At 39.2% G+C, this 22,481-nt stretch overlaps 1 protein-coding gene across 1 annotated transcript in view; it reads left to right on the plus strand.

The window, feature by feature from the left end:
* The window catches only part of TTC39A (tetratricopeptide repeat domain 39A), a 42,926-nt gene that overhangs the window by 8,362 nt on the left and 12,083 nt on the right, over window positions 1–22,481 (plus strand). Inside the window, exons 2-11 of the mRNA XM_053950932.1 lie at window positions 2,288–2,392; window positions 9,168–9,299; window positions 9,970–10,046; window positions 10,547–10,614; window positions 12,926–12,990; window positions 14,318–14,417; window positions 15,316–15,381; window positions 21,374–21,482; window positions 22,108–22,175; window positions 22,305–22,364. Coding sequence (XP_053806907.1) covers window positions 2,288–2,392; window positions 9,168–9,299; window positions 9,970–10,046; window positions 10,547–10,614; window positions 12,926–12,990; window positions 14,318–14,417; window positions 15,316–15,381; window positions 21,374–21,482; window positions 22,108–22,175; window positions 22,305–22,364 — 850 coding nt within the window. The remainder of the gene's footprint in view (window positions 1–2,287; window positions 2,393–9,167; window positions 9,300–9,969; window positions 10,047–10,546; window positions 10,615–12,925; window positions 12,991–14,317; window positions 14,418–15,315; window positions 15,382–21,373; window positions 21,483–22,107; window positions 22,176–22,304; window positions 22,365–22,481) is intronic.

A 22,481-nucleotide genomic window follows, 5' to 3' on the forward strand; every position in this document is an offset into this window, starting at 1 on the left:
CCCGTGGCAGTGTCCAATCGCAGAGTGTGGTGCCGCAGGCAGGCGCTGCCCTGCGCTCCCACCGGGGCTGTCACTCGCAGCTGGCTCAGGAGCACCGAGCGCTGCTGATGCTGGAGCCTAAAAGCTGAGTGGGCTTACAATGACTATGTCAGAACACGCAGGACGCTCAGCAGAGAGGTGAGTAGCAGCACAGAGCATTTTGCATTTGGCTTAGAGGCAGTTCTGATCCTGCTGTTGGAAGCAGGAGGGAATCTGCAGCCCACTGAAGCATGACTAATCAGTTTGCTAAAATGCTGAGCACCCTCGAGTTTAAAGTATTTCTGCCCTATTGTTAACAGTGACAAGTGATGGTTTGTAGCATTTATGTGAGGTGTGTATTTTGCCCAGGTGTTAAGCCCTTGACTTGGGAGCCACATCCTGTGGCAGGTTTCCTTGGAGTGTGAGGGAAATGCGCCGCTTGTGTTTCTGCTGCTCTGGGTAGCAGTGTGCATTGTTACTCCAGGAAAGATGCCAAGTGATTATAGTATCTTAGTTCTGCTTTGAGCTTCAGCAGTGGTTTTATTCTTCGTCATCTTTCTGTTTCAAAGGAGCATTTTGAAAAGGTTTATTTGTATTGAATGGGGTAATTCTCCTGCATGACAAGAAACGAAAAAACAAAAAAACCCAGGTAAAATGCTAGCAATCTAAATATTTTAAACCAGGTGAAGGTGTGCTGTATTCTTGTTAAGTATGTTACTTGGTTCAGGGACACAGATTTAAAAACAGGAAGGTAGGAGTTTTAATACAATAAGCGATAATTGACCAAGTTTTAATTATTAAGCAGGGCTCAGAATAGCTCAGAACAGGCAGACATGATATTGCATTTTGTATGAGGCGGATGCCAAAACTTGGTTAATCAATGCTTGCAAAGCACTCACAGAGTGCCTTGGGTGCAAAAGGATTTGCAGTGTAGCTGAAGTTGTGATGACAAAGCCACTAGGAACAGCGTCACATAATGTTTCTCTCAAATTTAAAGTCCTGCTTTTTGTATATATAATTATACTCTTTATTTCTCTGCAGTCATTATTCCTGAAACCAAAATCAAACCACCAGTGGGTGGTTATTACTGATGCTATCTGCTTGTGCTGTGCTCCCCTGCCTTTTCCTTAAGATATTATCAGGACTTTGCTTTCTGGTTTTCTTTCAGCATTCTGTGTTGTGCTACTTTTTAAGGAACTAACACAATTTCTAAGTCACAAGATAGATCACATTGGTTAGGGCTGTTCAGAATCAGGAACATGGTAAGGGTTTGTTTGTATTTTGTTGGAGGATGTTTTGTACATGCTTGTACACAATATATTAGTGCAGTGTAGCTCTTTGATCATTGGATGCAGATGTTTCCACTGTCCTAACACTGGCTCTGGGTGACCTTAACTTCATTAGTGCAAGGCTTTATTTGGAATTTTTTTTTTTTTTTTTTTTTTGTCCAGCAGTTCTGGTGGTGGTGAACTTGGGCCAAACTAACTCAGCTGGTCTGTATTATCCTGTTGTAAGTAACCTAAAGACCAGCTGAGAAGCCTTGTGACAGGTCAGGCTGACATCTGAATGTTGTACAGGAGAAAAGTACAGCCAGACTAAGTCACTGAGAGTCTTCTGACTTTGAGATACCACAGTAGTTTATTTTGAGTGCAGTGGCACTTCTTAGAGACAGTGATGTTCCCACAAACATGCACAATGGGAAATTTTAACCACCTGTGAGTCTGTAGTGGTTTGTTGCTCAGGCACCACTCTGAACATGAGCTGAATGAAGGCAGATGTTCCAGCAGCAGTTGGTGTAATATTCTGATGCAGACTGACAATGTCTCATCCTTAAAGTGACAACATAATCATGATGTCACCAGCTGGAGTCTGGCAGCCTTACAATGAGATGTGCATTGTCACCCAGTGCTTCTGTGATCCTGGTACCTGAGCTCATCAAATTGCTGTGCACCCACATGGCAAATTCAGCATGTCCAGGTTCTTACCATAAAGAATGTGCAAGTTGTCTTTTTTTTTTTTTTTTTTTTTTTCAGAAAATGAAAGACTTCAATTCCTTTTCACATGTTACTTAATGAAAGCATAGTTTAAAAAAACCCCCAAACCACAAATCCACAAACATAAAAGGAGTCACTTCTTGCAATCACTAAAGATAAAATAGCAGGTTATGCAAGGAAATAAATCTGGAATTGGGGAAGGGGGGTTCAAATGCAGCAGTAATGCACTGGTAGAAGGAGAACAGATGTGCTGAGCTTATCTTCTCTTCTGGCAGGTCATCTACGTCAGACCTCAACGTGGCCCTACGTGAATGTATGGCAGCTCTGGATTTATTTCTTAACAACAAGTTCTCGGATGCTTTGGCTTCTCTACAAGCAAAGTAAGTTGATAAGGCTCCCTACTTTTTCTCTGTTTATTTTTCTTTGCTTCACCATCTCTCAGGAGATTTTGGCCAGACAGTTGGTTCTCTCTTAATAGTTGATAAGTCTGTATGTGGTTCAGAAGGAAGTGGTAAGTAAATGTGTTAAGTTTTGGGGAAGACTGATAAGTGCTTTACACTTGTGTGAGTAAATACAATCTTGTTGTTTACTCACACAAGTGTAAAGAACTTATCTGTCTTCTAAAATTATAGCATTGAATGTCCTCAGCTGTAATGCACAATGTGAGATTCTTTCCCCTGGAAGAGTAAAAACCATCTTCTGTCACATTTTATTTTTGTCTTCTTTTCCATATTTTTCTGTACACTGTGAGAATCTGAATAATTATAGTTATGTCTCTAAATGAGCAACTGACCATCACTTGAAGGTTTGAGAAACATTAGGTATGAACTCTTCGTTGTTGTAACCACTTGCAGAAACTTTCTCACAGCTCATTTTGCAATTCAGTGTTGTGGTCATGCACTCTGTTTCCTAATTATGTTGCAGCCCAACTTGTAATGAGTGGCCCAGCTGCAAGCAATGAGGTCATTAAATAGTTCCTAAAAATTGTTGTCTTTACAATGTCTGTGATCTGTCATACCCTGTCCTGAAGTTACCTGTGTTCTTGGCTTGTTGAAGTCTGTGGTTAAATTTCTCCCCCATCCACCCAATTTGCTCAATTTATTTTTGAGCCACCAGCAAATTGCATCATGCCTTCTTTTAGGACACTGGAATATGAAAGAAGTAAAATTCATAGTGTGTATTTGGTATGCATCAGGGGTAACTACAGTGAATGCTACATATTTCCTTTGCTGAAGTATCAGCCTCATATTTGATGCCAGAATCTGTAGTTTAGCCATGTAAGTACACTCTGGGAAAGGGACTAATGATAAATTATAGCATCAGCTGTATAAATAATGTTGGATTTATTCACAGCAAAGTTGTTTAGCGTTTATATATCATCAGAAGATATAATAAAAATGGTAAGAAGAATAACTGTATTTTCATTACATCCTGACAGTAAAGCCCCTGTGCCCATCTGGGAAGGCTCACTCAGTGCTTAGCATAAAATAAGGGGATTTTTTATTGCAGCAGGTTTCCAAAACACTGCAAAAGCTAGTGAGGCTATGGGTTGTTTTTTTTCTGTAAATCCATTCTTCTTCTGTTGCATATGGTTTTCATTCAGGTTTTGTTGGGCTCTGCAGAACATATTTCATGAGCTGATTCTCTTTTTGTACCTGACTCTATTCCACACTGCAAAACCATTTTGAAACTAATTTTTCATGTTAGCCTGTTATGAGGAGGCCCTTATTCCTGTTGCCTTTGGCAGTGAGGGAAATAGAGACTTATGATCTTTGTGAGTGTAATGAAGAAACAGCATGCTGAATTTCTCCACAGATGAAATCCATTATGGACACACTCCATCTCTTTAGGAATGAGAAGAGTTGTAGAGTGGGCACATGTGATAGTCCTGAGTATTTTCTTTCAGAGCCACCAGCTCCTCACTGTTCCCTTTTGGTGTGCTGAGTTTTGAAATTAGTTTTCACAGTCCATAAACATACTATCAGTGTGTAGAAAAATGCTTCTCAGTTTTTACATGCTTGTGGAAAATTTAATATTTTCAGTTTTTGTGGCTTTAACACTTCTGGTGTAGGAGATACTCTGCTCTGTATTACATTAATGCAGATTCACTAAATTATTCACATTTGACTTCCACAATAAGTGTATTTTCAACTAATTTGTACCATGTGAAACTGACAGCAGATTTGGCACAATGTGTGAGGCTTAAAATCAGAAGAGCTTTCCTAACAGCTTAAAAATAAATATCTGAGGAGGATGTCTAGACTTGTGTTGAGGTAAAGCTCTTTTTCTTTCCTGTTAGAAAAGCAAATCCATCACAAAGAAAAACAAATCCATTATAAAGAAGAGATCTCATTTCACAGAAAAAATACATCTGGTGTTTTTGCCTCATGTTACATAACTTTTCTTGTTTCCTGAACTACCTTTTAGCTTTTAGAGTCAGTTTTCATTATTATTAACAATCATTGTACAATAGTGGGTTCTGATTATGTTGTGCTTTCTGCAGTAAGTTTAATTAAATTTATCTTTTTATATGGAGTACTCACACTGCATCTAAGAACTCTTAAGAAATTCCCAAAGTTCAGTCACCAAGCACAGCAGTGATTTTCAATATGTAATGTGTTAACTGTTAACATTCATAACTGAATACTGAAACTGTCCAATCACTGGAGCAGGGGGGAAAAAAAAATCTCATCTTCCTTCTCAGCCCTGAGACATGCAGTAAATCCATTAAATGCTGACTGGATTTTAGCCCGCATGTAATTGCAAACAGACAATAATAAATTAAGGGTTGATTCTGGTGAGATGTCCCCTTCCTTTCCCAAGACAAATGCTTAATGTTTTAATAATTATCCTGAAGGAAAACATGGCATAATCACCTGATAGTTTGGCAATATCAGATCCGTTGGGAGAATGGTAAATAAGATAAATTCCTGACAGAATTATCTGGACCATTGGATGAGGTGCACCACATGTGTTGCTGCTTGCAATATTAAAGGAATAATAAGACAAGTATTTGTTCCAGGCAGTTGACTTTATTCTGAAAATAGACTCCAAAAAGCAGTTGGTGTTGTTTGGTGGAATATTAATTCTAGAATGACTGTGCTTTGAAAGCTTTCCCTGGGAGCTGATCTCCCAGGTTTGATTGTCAGGTGTGATTGTCAAATGGAGAGGGGTGAAAGAACAGGGGGAAGCACACCCAGGTAGAGTGAAGCTCTAGACAGTGCTTGGATAAATACGTTGCTCAAAGCTTGGGTAAGCTATTTATTGTAAGGAATGTCGTGAACAAGAGCAAGGTTGTTTATCTTTTTATACCTGAGGTCTGGAAGAACACAACTTCTATAGTCTTTGTAAGTAAATTAATTGCAAGCAAATCCTAACACAATTGTTGGTCTCACCTCTTTGCTGGAAGAATGTTGCAGATTCTGAATTTTGGAAAGTGGCTTTGGTTAAAAAGGCTCAGGGATTCTCTTGTTGAAGCACAGCTTTTTGTCTTGGGCCATCCTGGTGGCCTGTGTTAGCAAGGGAGCTGTGGTGGCTGACTGGAGAGGTTGTTGCTGGTTATTAACTTAATGCTACTGGGGAGTCTTGCAGGAAAAGGGTTTTTATCAGAAAATGTTGGTTCATCAAATTGAAGCATTTCTGTGAAAGCCTGTGCCATGGATCTAGTGGGTTGTTCAGATATTGGGTGGAACCTAGGATCAAAGATGAGGAAAGCCTTTGGGCCCCTTGTGACCACATTCTCCTGATGCAAGTTTGATTTGGGCATTGATCTCTCACTTGAGTCCTCCTGGATGAACAGACTGTTGACTGGTCTGTGCAGTGTCTCACTCTGTGGTTGGATTTGGGATTTCTTTTAAGTGTTGGAAGCATCTTGATACTAAATCAACATATGGATTTGAATCTGAGGTTTCTGTAGCTTAGGAATGCATGTCCTATCTGCTGGATTACTGTAAAGGATCTACAGAAAAGATTTTGAGTGCTATTTTTCACAAAAGATTACTAGCCCTGGGTTAATTCTGAGGACAAACCAAGCCAAGCATTTTTGATTTTCATACTTCAGCTGGAAAACTGTGACTATTCTTACTTAAGCACTTGTTCTAGAGCAGGAATAAAAGTGTTCTCCAGCAGCTCCAAGAAAGGGCAGTACTGCAAGATGATAATGATTGCACCATGGTTGGAGAAGAGGCATGTGGCAGAACTCCATAAGTGCCTAAAGATATTACTTATAATCTTCTTATTCAGTCATGGGATACCAACTACTGGGATAAGTCATTAATCACAATATTAGTTGCATTCATGTCATAGAGGCTTGTTAACTCCAACAATGTCCTGAGGAAATTGCTGCTGAGGAATCAAAAGAAGAAAAGTGAAAAGATAAGTTTCAGTCTGTATCCATCCATATGAAATCCAGGCCTTAAAACTCCTGGGAATATGCCAGGATGTAGCTGGCAACTTTAATTGAATGGTTAATAGAAATAACATAGATAAGTTGCATTTCTGCCAGCATTCCCACCCCTGAAATAAAAAGAACAAATTTGAATGTTGCTAAATACCAGTTGGCTAATGATAGACATTAATTATTATCTCCTTTAAATATTAGAAGTAAAATAGATGAAACTATTGATTAGAGAAGGGGTAGTTTGGTTTCATAAACAAATTGCTGGAGAGGGAAATCTCTCTTCACCACATATATGTGAAAAGTACTAATTTTCCTTTTAGTGCACTGATTTTAATATTTATCTGCTTTGCTTTAGAAAGCAAATTTCTGTAATTTTGAAAGGGTATTATTTCAGTCACTTCCCTGTGCTTTGAATTTAAGCCCTGGAAGGGTTTTTGCTTAGTAAATACAAGATGAAGCGTGTTTTTATGTGCCCACTGCGGCTGATGAATAATCTAATGAACAGAAACACTTCATCAGGCTGGCAGTTTGGTGTGTTCATTTTTTTCTACTTTACATTATCATTACTGAAAGAATCATGATCTACGAGGCCAAGAAAGAGCTGTCCTAACTCCACTGGATTTTAAAGTATTTCTCCATTATCTGTCTGTTCTTCTTAGCTTGCAAATGAGATGGATGGTAGCATAGTCTGGGGCTTATAGCACTTATGGCACCAGGATATTTCCCAAAACAGCTTTTCTGCTAGATTGGTTTAGATGGTGAGGGCAAGTAGGAATTAAGGACAGCCACAGAGCACAGACTGCAGTGAAGTTTAAAGATGTGCATGGCAAATTCCTTCAGTGCAGCCATCCTGCTCTGTGCCCTGTGTGTTGGAAAAAGAAGCCCTTCATCGTCAGTGTGAGGGTTGGGAAACTCCAGGTCACCACAGTGAATTAATAGATTATTGATTAATGTAGGATGATCTGAAATTACCCATTAAATTTTCTTTCAGTTCAGTCCAGATACCAAAACCTAGGGAGGCAAGTGTATTTCTGGGATGAGAAATTGCATTGATTGAGGTGTCTTTAAAGTTTGACTTTTTTTCCTTAAAAAACCCTACAGAATAAGAGGCAATGAGGTTGGAAGGCACCTCAGAAAGTCATGAACTCAAGCACGGCCATTTTGAATGTCTCCAAGGATACAGACTCTACAACTTTTCTGGATGATGTGTGCCACTGCATGGTCACCCTGATGATAAAAAAAAAAGTGTTTCCTGATGTTCAGCCAGAGCCTCCTGTGCTTCATGTTGTGCCCATTTCCTCTGATCCTGGGCACCAGTGAAAAGAGCTGGCTCTGTCCTCTTTGCTTCTTCCCCACAGGTATTTCTGTATATTATAGGAACACCCTGAGCTTTCTCTTCTCCAGCCAGAACAGCCCCAGCTCTCTTGGCCTTTCCTCATAGGAGAGATGTTTCAGTCCCTTAATCATCCTCACCACCCTGCTCTTGAGTGTGTCCATGCTCTGAGGAGCACAGAACTGGGCACAGCATTCAGGAGGGGCCTCACCAGTGTTGTGTAGAGGGGAAGGAGCCCCTGTCTCATCCTGCTGGCAGCAACTCTCCTCTTAATGCAGCCCTATCTTTGTCAAGAGCACATTGTTGGCCCACCACTTTCTCCTCGAAAGAAAATGAAGAAGCACCTGAAGTAAACACACTGAGAACAGGTGTGCTGAGGGTGGAGATTTTGAAAGGATATCCTTGTTTGACTGCAAGTATTTTTGAATATAATATATAATATAGCCCTGCCATACAGAGCTATCTGATCTGTTCTAGAGTGTAAGCAATTGAAATAGCAATTGTTGCTCCTTAACAGTATTTGTCGTAAGTTGTGCTATTTGTCAGGGGTGGATTAGCAAGGTCTACAGAGAGTTTCTGTGTCAGGAATTTATCTGAGCTTGCCCTTCAACATATTTCTCAAGTCATCCTTATTAGACCTCTGTGCCTGAAGATATTTTGCAGAGAATTACACCAGACACAGGTGAATGCTCTAAATGTGTGCAATATATAAACCCTCTTTGCTGTCAGAGAAAAGATGCCAGCAATGGCTGCACATAGGAATTAATTGTTTTCCTTGCACTAATGCCAAAGTTTTTTGCTTTCTGCCAACGTGGCACTCTCTGAAACCCTACAGAATAATACTTAAGTTGAACAGATTGAGGTGGAGGGTTGGCAGAAGGGGAGAGGAGAAAAAAGCTGTACTTTTTGATACAGACTCTAATGCTTCTGGTGAGAAGATCTGTTTCAAGGACATTCTATTTTGGCCATGGTTATAGTATTGTGTTCCTTATCTCCTTGAGCCTGTACTGAGTAACTGTCCAAAACTAGAAGAATATCAGCTGGATCTGTGTCATATGTTCTGGCATTCATTAGAGAATAAAAAACCCCCACCAAAATAAACCCCACCATGAGTCTATTGTTTCTGAATGGTGAGCCATGTGGTTAATTCCTGTGCTTTATATTTAAATATCTATCCTCAGCTCAGAATTAATTCATTTGAGCAGAGTATGGAGAACTGTAAACATGATTTCTTGTACAAATCTCAATCTATTACTGTTTCTTGATTATTTTGTGTGCTTTGTGTTTGATTTCTAGCTCATTTAGACCTTGTTCCCATGAGGCTGGTATATTTCTAGAACTGGATTTGTATCTGCTTTTTAAAAGCAATAATACAGTCAAACCAGCTGTGCTTTGCAGAACTAAAGTTCTTGTTTTCTTGTAGAACTAAAGACAGCATGTATCATGCCCTGACGTATGCCACCATACTGGAGATGCAAGCTATGATGACGTTTGATCCTCAGGACATACTGAATGCAGGGAACACCATGAAGGAAGCTCAAGCCACCTGTCAAAGGTAAGACTGGAGCAATTCCAACAGTAAATAGTTCCATCTTGGGAAAGTTTTGAAAGACTACTGGATACAAAAGGAAATGTAATCTTACAGAAATCACAGGAAAACTGAGGTTGGAAGGGCATCAGGAGGTCATCTAGTCCAGCCTCCTGCTCAGAGAAGGATCACAGCACATAAATGGGGGTGTTCAGCAGTCTAGTCTTGAAAACTTCAGTTTACCACAATATCTGATTTTGCTTGTCAATCAGAATTTGTCCTACCTGTAGTCCTGGTTCTGCAGTGTCTGGAAGTTGTTTACCATGTTCAAACACTGCAGAATGTTCCCTGGGTGATAGTTGTACTGCAGTTGTCTGTCTGAGTCAACTGTGCTCCCACTTTTGCACCCACATTCACCCATACACACAAAAAACAAATCAAAACACTCCCTTATCCCTCTCCTTCATCAAGATATATTTCTGTGCACAAAAGGTAAGAGACAGATCCCAGGAAGACCACATTGTCTGAGTTCTCTGTGCACTCAGCTGAAGTTTGTGTGTGTGGTGAGATAACAGGGGGCTGGTGAGCACTGGAGGCACGTTAGAGACTGTGTGAAGGCTGGCTGTAGAGGCTGACTGAAAGATACGGTTCTTTGTTGTTGATGCTCCTTCAGAATGACCAAACTGACTTTTTGCAGATTTAGGAAGAAATCTACTGTAGCTGATTCTATCAACAACCTTGTGCATAGGCAAAGCCTTGAACACTTCACTGAAGGTAACATCTTTCACATGAGTAATGCTTTCCTTTTTTATTTATGCAGTTTGAATCCTGTAGAATTGTTCACTCAATATGTGCTTGCAAATTGTGAATTCACTGACAAAATCACTGATCTGGATTTGCTGTACCAAATGTCAGTGGTTTGGCCATTGCTGTGTAACCAATCCAAAATCACTGGTCTTGTTGCTTTCTGACTCAGCACTCCCAAAAATTGATGGGTAAAGAAATGTCTAGAAAGAAGTATTGAAATGTCTGTAAAGGTTCTAGATCCAGGAATTTATGGAAAACACCAGAAAAATTTCTGCAAAGTTTCTGTAACTGCATGTCATTTCTGTTTGGAGTTACATCAGTAGTCTAGAACTGAAACACTACAGCAAATTTGGAAAATATTTTTCCAAGTTTGAGCTCTGTGATCTTATTCCTACATTAATGGCCTAAGTGTTTTTTAATTACTTTTTGACTGGTTGATTTGTTTTCTTCTCTCTGTGTGATGTTAGAGGAGATCCATGCAGAAATTTGTTATGCTGAATGTTTACTTCAGAGAGCAGCACTCACATTCCTCCAGGTATGGATTCCTGCATGGCTCTTGGGGGAAAAATACCATGCAGGTTTATTTTCCTAAATGGACTGGTAGAAGACTATAATTTGATCTAATTGATCTTTCAGCTGGATCAAGTCAGGATTTTATCTGGACTATCTGATGAGATATTAGAATGTTTAGTTTTCCCTCATGATTATTAAAAAATACTTATGTCAAGACACATAGTGCTGAGTGCCCTATGACACCTTTCCCCACTCCCTTTTGGATGTGTGAAATGTAACTGCAGCAAGCACCAAGTTTCAAATGATGTGTTGGGATATCAGATTAAAAAAAAAAAAAAAAGATGGTCACTGAAGCTGTGCTGGAATACAAGCAAGGCTTTTGTTTGTGTCTGGCTGGTGTTTGCTTTCCCAAGACTGCTTTCTCACAGGTTTGTTCTTGAACAGCAATTATGGTCTGCATAGCTATTTGGCTTTCTCCTTAACAGTGCTGTTAAGGGGAGCTCTCCCTCTTTTTTTTTGGATTTTATCTGTCTGTCCTAATGAAGCTTAATTTGTTTGATGGAGCAACATTAGCAGTACTTGCTAGGGCTCCAGCATGCAATTTTAATTGTTAGTCACAGTTGAAATAATTGATTTTTCTTCTTGATTTGGCTGTACTTGCTGTATGAAAGTGGGCGTCTTCATCTACCAAGGGGATAGTAAATAAAAGCCACAGTCAGAAAAAGGCTGCTGCTTCTTGGCTCAAGGGTGCTGATAGGAAATGGAATGCAGGTGGTGGTTTTATAGTGTTTGGGAGTTGCCAGGTGGGCTCTGATTTATTTTGCTTACAGTTTATGAACCGTGTAACTTTTTCAGCCATCTGCTAAGTCCCTCTGCTAGAAACTATTGTTTCAAAGCAACACTCATAATCAGGGGAGCTTCTAGTAGTTTCTAGAGTACTGATGATGGGCTTTGAAATTACCAAGGTGTAGCTACCTGTTGCCATTTTCCTTTGGGATGAGTAGCCTCTAGCACTGGGACAGTTTGGGTGAGATCTGAAACTATGGAAGGAAGACTTTTGACAACTTCTCTGTTATGTCTATAGGAAAGGAGCATTTTAAAGCAGTGTCTCTCGATTTTAAGGACTGTTTTTTTTATCTGTTTATGAAAATGTTTATAGAAACATGAGATTTAAGTGTACAAAAACAATTTCTTGTCCTCTTTTGCAAAGGTCTCTTTGCTTCCTGTTCTCTTCTACATTTAATTTTTCATGAACACATGAACTAGTTTGAAAAATTAAACAGAGACACTTGGTTCTAACAGCTACTGAAACGGGTTAGTTTTGATGCTTAGTAAAAATGACCAAATCTAGTTGAAAACACATAAAATGTAATCTCAGCATTTTTCAAGGGCTGAAAAATTCTCACATTGGCTATCCCTGTTTTCGGTATCATTCTGAGTGTAAACATTTCAAAACCATCTTCCTTCCTTGTTCCACTTTCCAGTCAAAGAGAAATATAACTAAACCTTTACACATGGCTGGGCGTGCTGCACCCCCCCCCCCAACATGCTGTACTTAGTATATCTAATTAATTCATCTAAACCATGCTATTTTCTCCACAATGCCCACTTATGATGTTTTCTGTGATGGTATCCTCTGTTAAAACACATGCAGGCTCTCTGTCTTAAAGTAACAGCAGACATCAAAACAAACCAGAATGACAGACTATATAAGTGAGGCCAGAAAGTGCCTCCAAAAAGTTATGAAACAAAAGACCCTCTAAATAATGGTCCCCCAGATACTTTGCTGTCATTTATCAGTTTATTATAGCTTATCATGTAACATGTTATCTTCCTAGTACGGATGTGAATATGTGAATATTCAAACCAGAAAGAGCATATCCTGCATAATTTTACTGACCTTGCTTCACTCTTAGGATATGAAACTGTATTCTGCAGACTCTCGGGAGCAGGCAATTTACTTGAACATTTCCTGGCTCAGCACCAGATACATCCTAACTACACTCAAGTACAAATGAGAGAAAGCTATTTTTTGAAAGAGCCACAAATGCATGTAATTTAGGTGAATCTATTAGCTGAGTCCCTGTGTTCATTAATACAAATTCAAAGGTGACAAGGGCTAAACTGTTCACAGAAGGCATTAAAACAAAATGCCTGTGTCTAAACAGAGTAAAAAAGTATTTTAATATAGAAGGGAAATCCTAAATCCATGTATTATGTCTTAGAGGCTTATATTGTCTGTGTCATGCTGGTTATGTTTCAGGTGTGTATTCATCTTCAGAAGACAAAAGCCCTTAGAAATTCATATTGCTAATGCTTTTCCATTCCAACAGGATGAGAATATGGTCAGCTTCATAAAAGGAGGCATCAAAGTCCGCAACAGTTACCAAACCTACAGGTGAGTCAGAGGGATGATGTCATTAAGTGCACTCTATCAGTAAAAAGTGCTGCTGATGAAATGATCCAATTCACAATTTCATTACTGTTGTATTTATTGAGTCTTTATTATGGACCTCATATCTACAGATTTCCTCAGCCCAAACAGATTCTTCCTTTGCATAACAAAGGACTTTAACATTATGGTTGATTTGGATTCTACTTCAAGTACTATATCCTTGAAATTATGTCCAAAAATTAACTGTTCTAAATGATGTACTGTTCATTGTGTCAGCATAGCAGAATTTGCAGGTCTTGTAGGCTTTAGGCATAATGAAATGGCATTTATTTATAGTACCAGCTGCAGCTTTTTGGAGCATTTAATGCCAGTAGCTGAAGTACGGTAAAAAGTGAAGGCTAAATATGGATCATATTTTATTTATTTTAGAATTATAAATTTTGATTCAGAGTGGGCACAAAATGTCTTGTGTCCAGCAGATACAAAACAGCATCAAGTCCAGGTTCTCCAGAGGTCCACTGGAAGGGAGAGAGATGACAGTGCCCATGTTTGTGTGGGTTGAAGGTGGCTCTAAATGCAGGTCCAGAAGACTACGCTTACAGGGAACAGTGCTGAGTCTGTTGGCGACACACAATCAGAAAAAAGTGACAGCCTGAACACAAATACATGCTTCCATTTTTTCCAGTGTTTTTCTTCTCCTAATAATTAACAAAATAAACTAAAACAGTAATGTAAAAACTACATGGCTATAGAAAGCTTGGAGGCAAATTGATTTCAAGCTGAACTGGATTGCATGGGAAATAAAGGGACACTACAAAGCTGAGACCTATAAAAGTTAGAAAAATGAGTGAAAGTAATTTCTGATGCATCTGCCCATTTTGGAATATTTATTACAGTTGCCTTTTCCTATGTAAAACAAAATACTCTTTTGAACATGCAGTCAGTCCAGGGATTAGTGACACTCAAGTTAAATTTGCTCATTTAAATTTAAGTCTCGTGCACTGTTCCGTTATCTTGATTTGCAGTGGCAAAGTTTGGTGATGCTCCCAACAGCCATCCTTGGAACATTTGCAGTCTGAAATGTGGTTGAATATTGACTGTGCCTGTTTGACAGGAATTCCTCTCCAGGATTCCACAGTTTTTAATTTATAGTAATGTGATAGAAATTATTTGTTGATAAATCCAACAAAATGTAATGTTGTTCACTTGAGTGAGATGACAAATTGGCCTTTTTTAAACTATAGTTCAAGGTCAAGGGGTTACTTTCTTACTGAATTATAATTAATCATGTTATTTACTGACACTGTAACAGAATCTTGTGCATTTCCAGGGAGTTGGACAGTCTTATACAGTCCCCACATTATGTCAAAGGAGAGAACCATCTTCATTTTGAGGGAGGTGTAAAACTTGGAGTGGGAGCGTTTAACCTGGTATGTACCAACACTCTCATCCTGAGCTGGTGTCCTGCTACCTCCTGAAAATGACCCTAACTTGAATTCCTAAGAAGTTCTACTGGCATCATATGAATCACGTGGCTAAAATTAAGTGTGTGCTCTGACAGTGCAGGATCCCAGTGTCTGGTCTGAGAACATCAGATAATAACACTTCAGAAACAAAGAGATTGTTGCCCATAACATGGCATGGAGGGCACAGAGAAGCCTTGCCCAGAAGCACCAGTTGCCTCTGCCTGTTGAATTCCACTTACTCTTTACCTGACACTTGGAAAACTGCCAGGATCTAGGCTGTTAGCAGGGCAGTTGGAAGGGGTGGGGTACATCAATGAAGTTTGAGGTGCTGCTCCAGCCACTGTTGGCTGTTGTTGCTTGTGTTCTACAAAAAGCAGGTCAGCAAATGGTGCAGGATGGTTCCTGGGGAGGGACTGACCCAGAGTTGGTGAGGGTGCATGTGGTTGTTCAGGGGATGGGCTGCAGAAAGTGCCTGGAGCTTTCTTTTGCTTGCATTGCTTTGCATGAGTCTGGCACATGCCAAATAACATATTTACTGCACAAAGAACAAATATGGACTGTGATATGAACCCAGCATTTCTGAAACATCCAAGGAGTACTGGAGTTACTAAGCATGTGCTGTGTAAACATACTTCTGTGTAGGGCATCCTGGAGACACAAAGTGCCTATATTAAACCTATTTCTTTTTAAATTGTATGTAAAATACAGCATGTGTATGCATTTACCCTGAAAAAATGTCATATAGAGATGATTTTAGTAATTTTATTAATTATTTCTTGTGTTTGGAAAAATTGTAGGAGGCCATTGGTAGCTGATAGGCAGAAAGTCTGTTACTGCATAAATCTTATATTTTTCCCTATAGACATTGTCCATGTTTCCTGCACGGATTCTGAGATTACTGGAGTTTGTTGGATTTTCTGGGAATAAGGTAAATGTGAACTAAATATTATTGGTACGTTCCCCTCACTCTTAAATTAAAGAACAGAGGCAGGAGTTTCTCTCTTCTCCCTCACATTAGCTGTAACCCTCTGGTATCACACATGTGCACTGTGGCACTGATGCTTTCATGCAGCTCAGTTTTGCTTTATTTTTTTCCTGAACTATCGCACTTCAAAGGTTGCCATACTATTCTTCAGTGTTGAAACAGTTGTAAAACATGGTAAAGGCAATGGCTAATACAGGGGTGTCAACATATTTAGGTTTTTAGTTACTGGTCTTTTGATGTAGGCTTGTGCTCAGAAATCTGTGGCCAGAAGTGTATTCCTTTAATATATTTATATAGCTTCCTTGGTGGTTACTGTCATTATGGGGTCTGAATGTTCCTGACAGGTTCTTGCATGACAGGGGAAAACAAAAATCTATTTTATTTGTGCTTTAATAGCAACTGGAAATTTGAGTGTGGCACCTAAAGTCTCCTGCCTAAGGGAGTAAGTGCTTTTTTGCCTGTAGAGTAACCAGTCTGACCTATGTTGTTTGAGCAAGATGTTTAAGGAAGGAAGTTCAGTAATGGAGCACCAGAAAACTCACTCTTTTATAATACGTTCTATTTACAAAACAAGTTTTAAGGAGAAAAGTGTCTTTTTTTATCAGAGCTGAAGCCTTACATGGCAGGTGAATGACTGTCATCACAATTTTATTGGTTTACAGGAAGGATCTTATATCTGAAAATAAAATGTCTTATTTAAAAGCAAGGAACAGAGTGTGAATTACAATTTAGAAATTTCCAGGTGCAGACCAGAAGCTATTTCACAGAAGTAAAGGCAAAAATCAAATAGTTCTACCTGTCAGTTTCAACAACAGAGCATTTAAAGCAATGTAAAGGCAATGTAAAGGCAATTCACATACCAGCAGAGTTCTGAGAATACTTTGGTGAATGCTCATCTTACTCCTGCAGATGGAAATTGTCCCTCCAACTGAGTTTTTATTTGGCCCTGGGATTTCTTGCATGGCTGTGAGTGGGCTGATATTTGTGTTGATGAGTCAGCTCCTAATACAGTTTCTTAATAACTCACTGAAGCATGACCTAGATTACCATAAATTTGAGCAAAACCCTGTTGTTTGCCCTCCATACAAAGGAGCATTTTAAACATGCTGATCGAAGTTCATTGATCAACAATGAATTTATTTGTCGAAAAATTTATTTTAACACCCTAAAAAAGTCTGCATTTAACATTTGTGAATCAGGTGCCTGAAGCCAAAAGCAAAATTGTAATTGCATGTGCAGTCCTTTCCAGTGATGGTTTTCCAAAGTTTCCAACCAGACAATATACAGGAGTCTAGAGGGTGAAAGAAGCAGTGACAGAGGAGGAAAGGAAAGTTTGTTCATCTGTGCTGCACTTGTCCAGGAGATTTTCATATACCTGTGTTTGGTGCTGCAGCCTTTTCCTTTAAATGCTTCCTCTGAGTATCAGATTGTGCAGCAGAGTCATGATTAGTGCCTTGAGCTGTTTACAGATTACCTGGGAGAGCTGTAGTGCACTGCAGGACAGCTTGATTTTGGTGTGGGTCACATGTTTATTAAAACTGGATATAAATTTGCATTGTGTGATCCTCCACGATACCAACCTGCCTCAAAGCCAGCATGTTTGCCCCTGGGGACTCTCGTTTATCTCTGAGTCATGTCATGGGGAACAGCAAATGAGGACATGCCCAAAGCTCCAGCACTTCCTAAGCTGTTTGCAGGCTCTGTGGACATCATGATCAACTTAACAGCAGTCTGGAGTCTCAAAATAGTAGGTGGGATAAGATCAAGAAAATATAAAAAGTAGCCTGAGGCCATGTTTGTTCCCTTCCAGTCCAAGATGTGCCAGCTGTGCGCTGTTCAAGCTCCTTTCCCCTGCATCATTACCCAAATCGTGGGCTTATTTGTGTTTAGTAGCACAGGCCCCACATTTGGGCAGTGAAGTTGAGTGCAGTTTTGCCCATTTTTGAGAGAAGAGCCTCGTGGGCAGAGGCTGTGCTGGGGAGCACAGCAGCCGCCCTGGGCAGTAGGTGGAGTGTGTGTCCCATCTGCACTTGGGTGTTCAGCCCTGACTAACCTGTGACGCGAGAGCAGGAGACTCCTTGCACTGTCTCCCTGCAAGCCTGAACCCTCCCCACCGCCTCCTCTGCCAGGTCTCAGGCTAATATTTACTCTTGTGCTTATTTTATAGGTGATTACAAATGCTGTGCTGCTAAACTGTAGAACAGTTTGACGTGAGCCTACCATATGTTAAGTGCAATTTGTCAGGGGTCAGATGACAGCGTGATTTCATGAGAAGGCAGGAAACCTGTCAGATAGAACCAATTTCTTCCAAATGATACTTTTTTTTTTTTTTTTTTTTTTTTTTTTTTTTTTTTTTTTTTAATGTGGGAGGACATTTTACCCAAAGCTGAAGAATACTCTTGATGTGTCAATTTCTAATAAATTGAATTCCAGTTTCTCACTAAGCATCTATTTTGAATTGCATTTTGGTCTCTTCAAATTTTAAATGAAGCTTAAATTGAATATTATTTAATGAGATACATTCAAATGCCCTATCAGTTTAATTAGTCAGTTCTTTGCAAAGCTGTTAGTAATATCCATCCTCCTTGCTAAACCAGCAGCAATGTGTCAGGCCATGGATATGAAAAATGACCCTGCTTTGCTTTCATTGCCAAGATCCCTAATTAAAAGAATGTTTTAAAACTAACATCCAAGAACTTTTGCTTCAGGAAAGTCGATGGGTTTTAGTCATGGAACAGTAACAGCTGAAATGAATATGAACCAGTCTCAATGTTGTCTGATAATAATTTTGAGCATTGTCCTTGTTCATCCTGCAGTTGCTGTGGGAATCCCCAGTGCTCACGTGGGGAATCCTGAATCAACCATTGGATGTCTTGGGACAAGAACTGAATCAATAAGATACTGATATAATATAATGTAGTGACAGTCTTGGGATTTAGATTGTGGGATGTCATGAGGAACTTGCACAGAATGCTGAGAGTTACCACACTGGATCGTGTCTGCTCTGTGTTCTATCTTATATCCTTCAGAGTAGTTTATGTTTTGTGTGAAAATAAAACTGAAATGTGTTAATGTTAATTAGGGAAATTACAAAAATGTCTCTCTGGAAAAATTATGAACACTTACTGCCTTGACATCTGTTTTATACTGTCACCAAATGCCCTGTAATGGACTTTGGAGGCTCATTCCTGGTGTTCTGGGATTGCTTCTATCAGTTGTGACATAGGTGTGGGAGATAGTTTTGGGTCATTTATGGTTAGAAGGTGTGTTCTGACAATTAAATGTAATGTACTCACTGGGCCAGTCCCTAAGTGAGTGCAGTGTGTTTGCAGAGTTATTCCTCAGGCTCAAGTAGCTGCTTGTGATTTGGTTCCCAGATCCTCAGTCTGATCCTGGAGAGCCATACATTGCCCAGCTCCTGGCACTCCCTTGGCTGATGGGGATTGTTGGCTAATCCATGTAGGCTCCCTGTGGAGAAAGGGTGGTGCTAGAAAAGGTGATTCATGTGCCTGATCCAGGCTGCTGTGCCAAACTCTTCCTTAGGGGAGCCCCTCTGCCTCAGCCCGGCTCAGAGGGAGCCTCAGGAGGCCAGCTAGGGAGTGTGGGATGTAGAACATGATTCCCAGTGACACCCTTCATATTCCTATTTTCTGGGCATCCCATTGTAAGAGAAGCAGTTTGCAAGAGGTTTTTTTGAGGAGAAGCAGCTTTGCTGCAGTGTATTCTACAAGAAGGTATTAAAATACTGATAACAACTACGTCTAGATTTCTTTTATTTAGGCTGTGTCTTCTACTGATTGTTATTACATTAATACAGAAAGTTTGGGATATTCAGGTGGCAGAGTGAAAAGTAAACAGCCTTTTATACCTCTGCTGGACTAGATAGGCTTATGGACATTCCACAGAGTGAACTAACTTGCTCAGTGAGCTTCTCATGCCTGTATAACTACTCAGTTCAAGAATTTAGAATTAAGGGCGTCAGATTTGCAGCCCTTTTCTGATGAATGGGCAATATTCTTAATCCAGTTACTGCTATCCAGGATGTAGTCCTGTGTAAGATGGGTGTGGATTCATTCCTTGTCCATACAGATTATAACTTTTGTGTTTGGCTGCACTCAAATATGCTTTTGAGACTAAAACATAATTGAGATCAACTTGACAAAGGTTACATTATTTTATATGACAAACAAAGTCTGTTTGAATAATTCTTAGTGCTATTCACATTCATTATATATATTTTTATATATATATATATATATAATATGGAAGATAATGTAAGGCCTAGTGTGAGTAAAGGCTCAGTGAAATGTCAAGCCTGAAGATTTTTCATTGCAAAAAATTGTACTTTGGAAATGTACTTTGGAAATTTTTTTTGCCAAAATTCATTCCACAGAATGTTTTGTTTTACTTCTACCTTGAAGTGCTACTTTTTAAAAATACAAATATTTGTGGGTGTCATCTGGGCAGTTTGAAGAAGCTGAATATATAATATTTTGTTACTTATTTGTATCCATCAAACTTTTCCTCTCAGCAAAAAATGAAGCTGGTTTGATTTTGCTAAGTACTTGATTTCCATTAAGTCACTGATTTTTTGTAAAGATTTTACTATCTTTTAATTTCTTCTGTAGTGACATGCAAGTCAGTATTTTCATTATTTTAGAACTACTAGATATTATAATAATTGATCTGCAAATATGAATAATTTTTTCTGTGTAGCAGTAATTAATATAATACATGGATTTTTCAAAATAAAAACACAGAGAAGCAAAAGCACAACCTCCCCTATATTTATGTGAAAACAATTAACTGCACTAGTTAAGTGCAAAAATAGATGTCTGAGGAAAATGAGAATATGATTATAGGCTTCAGTGTTTACACAATCAGCAATAAAGGCGTGGTGCTGTAGCACCCCTCAGTCAACAAGGACACACAAAAGATGTAAATCTGTGCTGGGATCGTGCTCCGAGGGCTCTCCCTGATGCCCTTCCTGATGCCTCTGATAGACATTCCTCAGGGTTCCTATTTATAGTGTAGCTGGTTTGAAAAGGTGTCCTTGTAGTCACACACATCAAGCTCCATTGACCTTCCAGGGCAGTGGTGGAGTAACTTTTAAACAGATTTTGTCCCAGCACACAGTGGATGTCTTACTGTGCATATTTAAAAATAGGCAGGTCTCTTGTTTGATATATTTGCATATTTATATTCTTGCTGTTGATATCCTGGAACTAGTCCTAGAATGGGCTGATGAATGCTCTTGCCTCAGGAACTTGAATCCCTAAAGTTGGCTATCCATCATGCTGTCATTGACTATGAACACAGTGTTATACTTGATTGCTTTAGTTCTTCCCAACGGGAACAGAAATACTCTTCTTTTCATCATATTTTTCCACTGGTAGTAGTGGGCCAACATCATTGCAAAGCTCCTTTTGTTCTTGGCAAACTTTAAAATGTCTTTTTACCCTGACATATTTTGCTCTGCTTGTTGCAGATTTTATTTTCTTGATACCTTTAACTCTTCTGTGCAGTGAACCACAGCAAACAAGAATATACTATACAATGGTGTGGGTTTTGTTTGGTTTTTTTTGTTTTCAAAACTTTTGTTTCTGGAATGCTGTTTAGCAGCGCTTGGATCACAGTGATAAGTTGTCTCTCGTTTTCTTATGTTAATCATGTAATACATCCCAAGTTGCTGCTCTGTCACCAGGTGTTTCCCAGGCTAAGCAGTAACACCATGAAAAACTACTAGATAAATGAATAGGTGTATTTTTATCTTTAGTTGCTGTGTCAGGAATTAGTGCCTTTTGAGGAATTTTTCAGTGCTTTTTAGGGAATTTGGTGAGTGAGCAATCTGTAGCTGACCCTGCAGAAGTTATGCCAGCAAAGCACAGCCCTGGCTCTTTCCCAACACCTTGTCCCCCTCCCTGTGTTTGCACAGGAACATGGTCTGCTGCAGCTTCAAGAGGGAGCATCATCATACAGCTTTAGGTCTGTGCTGTGTACCATGCTGTTGCTTTGCTATCATACTTTCATGACCTTTGTGTTAGGTAAGATTGTTTATAATAACTCTTGGATTTGATTAGTTCTTGTGGGACACAAAGGGGAAAAAGATGATTCACCTATTTGTTGGTGAATTGTTTGTTTGTAAGCAGATTAAATGTAGGTTATTTGTGGGCCATTTTACAGTTATGATCATAACTGAAGAGCATGTTTCCATTTTCAAAATGGAGTTTTTTTTAACAGGTGAGAAGGGAGATACTGGGGATGGCCAAGAGAGTTGTGAGAACTAAAATCTGTTTTAACCGGGTGCATTGTTGGGGAGGTTAAAATAATGACTGTAAGTGATAATTGCTTTGTTGACATTGGATTTTCTTTGGGAGGTGACAGCTTCCTGCTAATGTGTATTTCTGTATTATCTCCTGCTAAATCGTTCTACAAAATGTGTTTGTGCCTGAGTTTTCAAGTCAGGAAGCACAATGTTTTCAGAGCTTCCTGTTGCTGCCTTAGTGCAGCACCAACCTGTATTTATGCCTTACTTAGTGGAGAGAGGAACTAATATGTTGGCCAGTTGAGCATAGAAAATCAGTACCTTGCATTCCTGTTCTCTTTTTTTTTTTTTTTTTTGCTTTGTTTTCTAACTATTTTTATCACTTGCATTTTTACACATTCTAGGGACAGGAAAAGGAAATGTTGAGGAGGCAGAAAAACTACTTAAGCCTTACTTGGCACGCTATCCAAAGGTAAAATGAACCATAATTTATTTGGTGTGATCATTTAATGTTTTTGTGCCAAAATTGAAAGATCTAGACTGTATGGCCAGATTGAAAACTGTTATAGAATACTTGTGTTTTTATTATTATTTATTACAGGGAGCCATATTCCTGTTTTTTGCAGGCAGGATAGAAACACTAAAGGGTAATATTGATGCGGTAAGTAATCATTTTGCTCTTAAGAAAGTAAATTTCAAAACTTTTGGAAAAATTCCTCCAGGAATGTTATTTCCTTTTTGGCTGATGCTTCCTCTGGCTTTGGCCTATATGTAATTC

The sequence above is a fragment of the Vidua chalybeata genome, chromosome 9 (genome assembly GCF_026979565.1).
Source record: "Vidua chalybeata isolate OUT-0048 chromosome 9, bVidCha1 merged haplotype, whole genome shotgun sequence".
NCBI lineage: Eukaryota > Metazoa > Chordata > Aves > Passeriformes > Viduidae > Vidua > Vidua chalybeata.